Genomic DNA, 8,961 nt, shown 5'->3' on the forward strand with positions numbered 1-8,961 from the left:
GGCCATTTACTGCTGATATTGAAATAATAATAATTCCTAATAAAGTTGTAGCCATGTTGAGTAGCAGCCTTGTACTGTTATCAAAAATCAATCCACAGCACATCTGAAAATAAAAACCTGCATCTGTCCATATGTAGTCCCACACATAATGTTGGATGAACAGACTAAAATGACTGAAAACATTTACTGCTGATGATCAAATATGATATTGTTCCTTCTGGCAGCATTATTTTCTTCTACTTTTGATTCTTCCCATCCCTTTCTGTTTATTAAATTGTCTGCTTTCTCCTCTTCTCTAATCTCTTTATCTCTGTAAGGTCTGTCTTCTGCCTTTCACATTAAAGCAGACAAACAGGAAACCTGTTGAGAAAAGAGGATTTCCACTATTTATGCTGTAATATTTTAATGATTTCCTTCACAAATCAAACTTAATCTGAGATTAGGTGGAACTGGTTTACCAGTCTGGAACTTACTAGGTATACTTGTAAATGTAAATACTGTATGTTAATAATAATAATAAGTTGATATGACACTTTAATAAAACATGAGGGATATGTCTCAGTTGAAGGAATGCAAATGAGTCAAAGATCAAGGTTAAAAAAATATTTATTGAAATCGTATAAAAATAGTTTCTAACTTAATTTACAATTCTAATTTGAATCATAAAACAAAACAATCCAAGCCGCAATCATGCAACTATGGGTGAATTTTCTCATTCATTCATTCATTCACATACACTCTCTCATGCACACATGCTTTCAATCTTCTCACACAGCAGACAGTACAGTAACAAAACCAGTTACCATCAGTAGACGTTCAATGCTTAGATACGTTAAAATGGAAGTGCTTTCAGGACTATTTACATGTTATTTACATATCATACACATATCTGCTCTTAAAATTTCAAGCCATAAATATGGTCAACAATTCACTCTGTTTTTGTTTATAATATGTGGGCCCTTCAATAACTGTGGAATGAAACGTGCGTACGGCCAAAATTGTCTCATAAATAAATAAATAATTCCACAACAAAAGCTCTAGGAGTGAGAGAGAATAAGAACTCACAACAATAATAAATACTCTTATTATCATTATTTACAATTCTTGCGCCTCTCTTAATCATGACCTTTGAGGCACTGTAAAAGTAAAAATGTCTCCATCTTATTAGTTTTTGAAGAGCAGGTGTATTTCTGTGTGGTATGGTTGCATTGCGTCATGTGCATTCAGGTGACGGTGAATGAGTGGTTTTCGTGCCTAAGCGTGTGTTTGGGAGTGTATACAGTTCCGACACCGGAGGAGAAGGCGGAGCCGGTAGTCGTAGAAAAGGAGGTGTTTGTGGCGTCATAGGAGGGTGAGGTAAGTCCAGTGTTTGTTTAATTTTTTCATACGTTCTGTTTGTTTGCACAGGGTGCCGCTGCGGCCATGAGGTTGTGTCGTTGCTAATGACATTGGAGTAGGAGGTGTAGTAGTGGTAGTAGCAGTGGCATAGGCTTCACTGATCTAGGCCTACGAGAGGAAAACTGAACGCAAAAACAGGATATAAAGCTGTGTATAGAATACAAAAACAAACAACAAAACTTTTTCAAGTATTTTCAGGGTCTCCCCCCTCGCCCCAACAATCACACAAAAGGCACTTTTTTGTTGTAAAAATCACGCTCCTCTTTGCCTCGTCTGCCCCTCCCCTTTCCGCACCGACAAGAGATGGAGAGAAAGGGCGGAGTACAGAGTAGCTGGAGGTTGCGTAACGTGCCCTGGCGCAGCAGGCCTGTGGAGCACGCCTCCCCTGCGAGCGAGTGACAGTCACATGTGGCTCAATCAGAGTCCAGACTCGACTAAGTCCATCAACTCTGATCCATGAGTGAAAGAAAAATCAAGTAGCTGGGGCTCGTCTGGCCAGCCAGATGGGAGGGTGGGGGGAAGGTAACGAAGTTTTCATCTTGACGTTGGCCTTCTCTCTGTAGTCCTTCCATAATGATTTGATGTAGGACTAAAAGGTCTTTTTACAGCCTCCATTAGAAGTTTGTTACATAAATAAGGTCTTTTATGATAGTAGTCTCTGGTGTCAAGATGGACAGTCACTGGGCCACGGTGACTGTGGCCGCCGTGAAGGCAGCAGGCTCGTGGCTGATGCTGTGTAGCCTTATCTCTGGACCCGCCTTATCTGTCTGTACTGTGGATGAGACTGTCGTGGAGGGAGCGTTCTGCAGCCACGAGTGGTTGATAATGTCCTCAAATGAGGGCCTGTCTGCCGGCCGCAAGGCCAGGCACCACTTAATCAGCTGCTGGCACTCTGGAGGAGGGAAAGGGAGGGGGACGTGAGTCATGAGCAATTAACTTAAAGCATTAAGGCGTTGGGTGTTGCATTGTCATTAACACCCACTAAGCTAACAGCATTCCGTATGCATGGTATGTTCAACTCACCAGTGGAGATTCTCCTCCTGAATAGGACTTGTCCCCGTACAATCTCCTCGTCGTGCTCAAAGGGGATGTCTCCACACACCATGTCGTACAATAACACGCCTAGTGACCACACCGTTGCTGAGCGCCCGTGATAGCGATGGTACTTGATCCACTCTGGTGGGCTGTACACTCTTGTGCCTGTTGAATGGAATCAAATAATGGGAGACGTTTTAAAAAAACGGTCCTTGTTTCTTGGTAACTTGCAAAATACACTAATAGATGAAAAAAAAAAAAGTATTCCAAAAATATACAAATTAATAATCCTTTCTAAAATGTAGAATGTGAAATGAAAGCATTAATCTGTACAGGTCTATGTGTTAAGTGTGTAACAAGCAGTTCAGATTATCCTCCATGCTTGCTTTCTAAGTCTATTATGTAGGCTCAGGTGCCACAGTGAGCGTGACAGGCGGTGTGTGAGATGGAGTGTGTGAGTGCGTGTGTGTGGGCGGGGGAGCGGGACATGTGACTTTGTTTACAAACTTTGAGTTGTAAAAATGCCGCTTCCCTCCAATAGAGGGCGCCCAAAGCAACGCAAACGCAAGCTTGTGTCGACAGACAGAGAGGGCCTACCATGGAATGTCAACAGTGACAAATTATGTATTTCTGCTAGTAAAACGAAAACATATAGCTCTATGAATGTACCCATTACAAAATGAAACACAATAAGGCTTAACATTAAGTAGTATTATGTGGCCTATTTATGTTTATAAACGGTGAACAAGCAGCAGAGGTTAAATGAATAATGTCTCACCGTCGAAGTCTGTGTAAACGGTGTCCTTGAGCAGCGCCCCGGATCCGAAGTCGATGAGCTTCATCTCGCCCGTCCGCAGGTCGATGAGGATGTTCTCGTCCTTGATGTCCCTGTGCACGACGCCACAGCTGTGACAGTGGCGCACGGCCTCCAGCACCTGGCGGAAGAAGCTCCTGGCCAGCTCCTCCGGCAGGGCGCCCTTCTCCGTGATGAAGTCGAAGAGATCCTTGACGTTCTCGGGCCTCTCCATCACGATGATGAAGCTGTCGGCTCTCTCGTACCAGTCCAGCATCTTGATCACGCCACGGAAACCCCCCGTGGCCGTGTTGGCGGCGACCTTCTTCAGCAGCACGATCTCGATCGGGACCCGAGAGCCGTTGGGCTGAAAGGGCGATCGAAAAAAATACTAAATTAATAACTAGAAATAAAAAATAATACAAAACGAGCACCTATAGCTATAACATAATGCCAATCATCATAGCCTAGTTACAGTAGTCTAATGTAGATATGAATACATTCATCCATTTATTTATCTAGGCCTATATATCATGAATCAATATTTTTAATCGTAAATTCTCACCAGTTCGCCCCACTCGGAGACCCTGTCCTTGGCCACATGCTTCACGGCAACCTACACACGAGCAAGGGGAAAAGAATGTCAGACGCCTTCCATGATGTCGACAATAAATATACACACACATCTAGAACGTACAGAATACAACACAATACATTCCTCACAGTTTAAATAATAATAATAATACTAACCGGTGCGCCGTCGGCGATCCTCGTGCCCGTGTAGACGGTGCCGAAGCCTCCGCTCCCCAGCACACCGCCAACCTGGTAGATCTTCTCAAAAGCCTCCCTCTCCTTCACTGTGGGATCCAAACACAACATAAAACCCGTCACGTTTAAAGAACTACAAACGGCAAGTGTTTACATTTGAAATAATGGCTCCGCTTTGGGTGAATCAACAGCGGCAGATATATAATCGGGGGGCTTTGGGTTCAGGCAGCAGCCATTACAGCACAGCAGCAGCCCCCCATCATGACAACAAAACCCATGCTTTTTCAATTTATACAAAAATGGCATATCTAAAACAAAAAAACGAAAATGGCAGATCTACAAGCACACAACGCGACCGTTGTATGAGCTTGTAGATTGGCCATTTTCGGTGCCGCACTTCGTTGTACGGTGAATTATAATAAGAATATACAGTAATTCGTGAGGTTTTTTAACGGGCGTCCAACTGACCTGGATGAAGCTGCATTTTCGCCGGCATATCCACGACAGTCGAGATGTGGGCGAATGAATTAAGCTTCGACAGCAGCATATCCCAGATCTGTTAATAATAATATCCGCGGGAGGTTGACGACAAAAACGCCGGTATTCTGTGAGGGTTATAATCCGATAGTGATTCCTTCCCCGGTGGGTCTCAGCTAGAATCGGGCGGGCGACGACGATCCACGTTGCAGGAGCAAAAGAAAATGCGGTAGGAATCCTCCTCTCATCCGGATTGATGAAGAATGTCTCGTTGGAAAACTCGCCCCTTTGATCCAGATAAAGAAAATAGTCGCCGATCGTATTGTTTTTTTTTAAACGGCTGGCTAATTTCTAAATCAAAATATAAACAAGTTGGCTAATTTCAAATCAAAATAACAACAACAGAGTGCTTCGCGTCGCTTAAACAGACACCGGCTCTTTGAAAAGGGCAGGGGAAGGACAAGAAAATATATAAGCCATAGTAAATGGGTGTCACCACAGCTCGCACGTCACCGTTTTCCTCCCGCCCCCCCCCGCTCTCTACACCAATCAGGATGTAGATACACTGCCAAAGCGCACGTCAATCACCCCCGCATGAAAATAAAACAAACGTAACCGGCTAGACTAGACGTGGCGGGAATCAAAACGCGCCAAAAGGGGAGACAAAAAATTATGACTAGAGTTTGGATGGAAATGCAAATTCAAAGCCAAGGCGTGGGAGTGGGGGGGGGGGCGGCCTGGGACAAGCCTGCCCCTTCCTTTCGCGGGAAACTGACTCAGTGAGTGGAGAGGACAACATTATGAATAGCCCATCATGCCATGGGACATTAGGTCACTTCTGGGAATGGGATAACTATGATCATGTGCTTATTTTTAGTTCTAAATCAAAAGGAAATTGCAGCACAATGGTTACATTATATTTTGTATTTCATAACGTATTGTACTTGTTTGAATAGAATGCTGTTTGCAAGAAGCATCATACAATAATATTATTCTTTTACTGTGAATATGCAAAGTATTAATGCTTCATGCATTAATACTTTGCATATTCACAGAAAATAATAATATTATTGTTGGCCATATTGCTGTAAGCTCTCCTGTGTATGCATTTTAAAAGCTGTTGCTGCTGGCTGCACGGAGGAATGCCATGGGCTAATATAGACATTGGTGCAGACCTTGAAGAGACACGTATTACCCCAGGGGCAGTTAATCAGCGCATTCCTGCTTTTCTAACCCCTTCTATTTACCTGATCATTCTCACATTAAACACTGGCGTTTATTGGCTAAGTGGAGTCTAGAACTATAGACTTTATTTGAGTTGTCTGACAATAGCCCCTAACCTCACTGCGCACCAAAGCGCGGTGAAGAAAATGGGCACATTCCAGTCATTCTTTCAAATTGGGTGGCCGCGTTTTCAGCCTCTCACAGGATGTGGGAACCTGAACATAAAAGACTTCCATTTACTCTTGCCCCCTCCTCCCCGCCCTCTTTTTCCCGCGCGTTATTGTCTGAATGGCATGGCTGCACAGTAAAATTCTCAGTGTTAAATGAACCCCAAAGAGTGTACAAATGGACATATTAGGGTATATGGGGTTACATTTGTACCATTTCAGAGTTTCAGTAAATTAGCTCTAAGGATTATGCCCTGCTCCCCTCTCCCTCTCCTTTTCTCTCTCTCTCACTCTGAGACCTTCCTCTTTCAGCCTGCACCCAGTGTTCTGAGTTATATGTTTTGTTATAATCCTCTATTTCATGGTCAATCACAAACTACCATAATGCTCATTTCACAAATAGCAAGTTACTATGCATATTATGATCCACCAGGTTGCAGCACTACCAGCAATGCCCGCATCTCCCTGTGTTCATCCAACATTTAGAAGGAGGATTAATAATCAAAGGATAACATGGATTTCAAATGTCCTCTCAGCAGCAGCAGTGCATTTAATATTTAAAATGCTTTTGTCCATTGTGCAGTTTTTCGTCTCCCACAGTTTTCATGCAAACCCCAAAACTAAGCCAAAACAGCTATTTAGACTACTTTCTTTTTGTAGCTTTTGCAATTTGCCTCTGTGCTAATAAAGTGAAAATATCAGACAGCCATGTTCCACAGCCACTGGGTAAGGTCCACAGCCATGGCTTGAGGGTGTGTAGACTGGAAAGAACAAGAAAAAGAGGGCGGTTGCCATACTTGTTTAAGGGTAGAAATGGGAAAAATCCACAACAAAGTTTCAGAATGATGTTAAAACACTGTCTTGAAACATGATAAGGGATACTGTACATTGTTACTTTGCAGCGTATACAAACATGGAAAAGAAAGCACCCACGTAGGTTGCTGTGTTGTCTCTCATTTGCCACACTGTAAAATCCTAAGTGCAGGTTAATTAACACTTAGGATTTTATGTGCATAGTCTTGCGCTTCTACGCCTAATAGAGTCAGGCTAGAGTCTATTTACTCAAGTTTACCTGCTTCCGTTTCAAATTAGTCAGAGTGAAACGCCAGTTCAGGATGAGTCAGCACCTATCAAAAAAACATCAAAATTGTATATGGGGTTCTGCCAGGTGTTCAAAAAGTCTCTTCTTTATGCACTTCTAGACTTGTTTTTCCAATATTGTATTATTATTAGTAGAAGTAGCATTAGTAGTGGTATAGTTAGGGGTACTGCAGTTAATCAAGCTAATTGATTTAATCGATTATAAAAAACAATCGATAATTGTGGACGATAAAAGTATTTATTGAAATTACTATTTATTTTTTTATTTTTTTGTGCGTCACATCGCTATTTTTGTAATTTTTGTGCGACACCGTTGTATGATGAAGTAAAAATAGGTTAAAGTGATTAATCATACTAATCGATTTAGTCAATAAAAAATACATTTATTTCACACCAATTTGTTGATATATAAAGATAAAGCCAATTAAAACATTTGCTTCTCGATTATTCAATTAATCAAAAAAGTCATCGATTGAATAATCACTAAAAACTAGTAATGGGAGTAGTAGTGGCTGTTGCAGTAAAAAAAAAAAAAAAATTGTTGCAGTAGTTGCAGTAGTACTTATTGGACTAGCAGTTGTAGTGCTAGCGTTGGTCTAGCTGCAGTTGTAGCTTGAAGTAGGCAGCCAGGACCAAACATAGAATATTTGGTGGGCTTACCGGTATGGGCCAAGGCAAGGGGGCGAGGCGCGTGAAAGCGGAGACACATGGTCCAAAGGAAGAGTGTGACAGTGAGTGGAGGACTAGGCTACGTAATGCCAGGCCAATGACCGCACTTGTCAGAGGCTGCAGATATCCCTGCCTGCGTGATCAGCAGGGCTCAAATGATAGTCACCCCTACAGCCCCATCCGTCAAAAGCACTGCTGGTGTAGCTCTGCCATCTTTTAATAGTTGCACAGGTTTTGGATGCTTGCTGTGGGAGACATCCCCTACCAGCTGCTCAGTCCAATCTCTGAACAAACCCATTCCCCTCCCAAGGCGATATCCCCGTACTCTTCCTGAACTTCTTTATGTCCAGGTCCCACAAATTATTATGTGTACAGACGTGCCCTGTAAACCTACACTACATGTGATATTGTCACAATGCACCCAACCACCCAGCCATGCACGTAGTCACTCAACCCATTTATCACATTGTGTGCATTTGTTCTCAAAGTGGGGTGTCCCTGGACCTCAAAGTGAGGTCCAGGGACACCCAGGGGCCCTTGAGGGGTTTCCAGAGGGTCCCCAGCAAAATGAGGACCAGTTTAAATATTAAAGGGATATTTCACTTTCAAATAAAATAAACATTAAAAATAAATATTTTTAAAAAAATGAAAAAAGTTATGGCAAAATCACGGCCCCCTCACACATTAGTATGACACTCTAATGCGTGAGGGGGCCGTGATTTTTCCATTACTTTTTTCATTTATTTTTAATATATTTTTTAAATGTTTATTTTATTTGAAAGTGAAATATCCCTTTAAGTATGAAATTAAATATGTAGACAAATGTTGACAAATCTTCTCTTATGGGGGTCTTTTTAAATGGGGGTCCACGGCCAAAGACATATCAACATGAAAATGTTTGAGAACCACTGACATCTAAAATATACAGCTACTACATGATAGCGAGCAGCAAGTGCAAGAGTCAAGAGAGGACAGGATTTGGCTTACATAACACTTCAAATTCTACGAATCACTTCCTCTTTCTGGATAAATAAGAGCTTCTCACAAGAAGGTGTCACAATTTTGTCTATATTGCTCAGATCAGAGTGTTGGGAAACATTTATGATAACTGTAGTATCAATTCCAGTTAAAGCCCTGGCATCCTGCCACTGTGAATAACTGGACTGACAGACATTTTTCCAATGCAAAAGATTATGTAGATTGACTGTAAAATAGAATAAAGTGTTTACATTTGTAATGTTTACATGTTTAATAATTGCAAACATTACAATAATACATTTTCCATCCACAAGGCAAACCTTTTCAGAGCATACGCAATTTACAATACAG

At 42.0% G+C, this 8,961-nt stretch overlaps 1 protein-coding gene across 1 annotated transcript; it reads right to left on the minus strand.

The window, feature by feature from the left end:
• Positions 1-588: 588 nt before the first annotated feature.
• pim1 (Pim-1 proto-oncogene, serine/threonine kinase) lies at positions 589-4,906 on the minus strand. The gene is made up of 6 exons (XM_080444464.1): positions 4,463-4,906; positions 3,977-4,083; positions 3,792-3,842; positions 3,212-3,593; positions 2,422-2,598; positions 589-2,290 (listed from the first exon to the last, which is right to left on the minus strand). The coding sequence occupies exons 1-6, from the start codon at positions 4,539-4,541 to the stop codon at positions 2,076-2,078; spliced, it is 1,011 nt and encodes a 336-aa protein (XP_080300590.1). The 5' UTR covers positions 4,542-4,906; the 3' UTR covers positions 589-2,075.
• Positions 4,907-8,961: the final 4,055 nt, after the last annotated feature.

Source organism: Gymnoscopelus braueri (genome assembly GCF_963280865.1).
Source record: "Gymnoscopelus braueri genome assembly, chromosome: 12".
NCBI lineage: Eukaryota > Metazoa > Chordata > Actinopteri > Myctophiformes > Myctophidae > Gymnoscopelus > Gymnoscopelus braueri.

Excerpts from the sequence above, each read along its gene's own strand:
- pim1 (XM_080444464.1), bottom strand. The coding sequence starts at position 4,541 with ATGCTGCTGTCGAAGCTTAATTCATTCGCCCACATCTCGACTGTCGTG. Across the intron at positions 4,084-4,462 it reads GAAAATGCAGCTTCATCCAG|TGAAGGAGAGGGAGGCTTTT; the intron begins GTCAGTTGGACG and ends TGGATCCCACAG. Across the intron at positions 3,594-3,791 it reads TCTCCGAGTGGGGCGAACTG|CCCAACGGCTCTCGGGTCCC; the intron begins GTGAGAATTTAC and ends TCGCCCTTTCAG.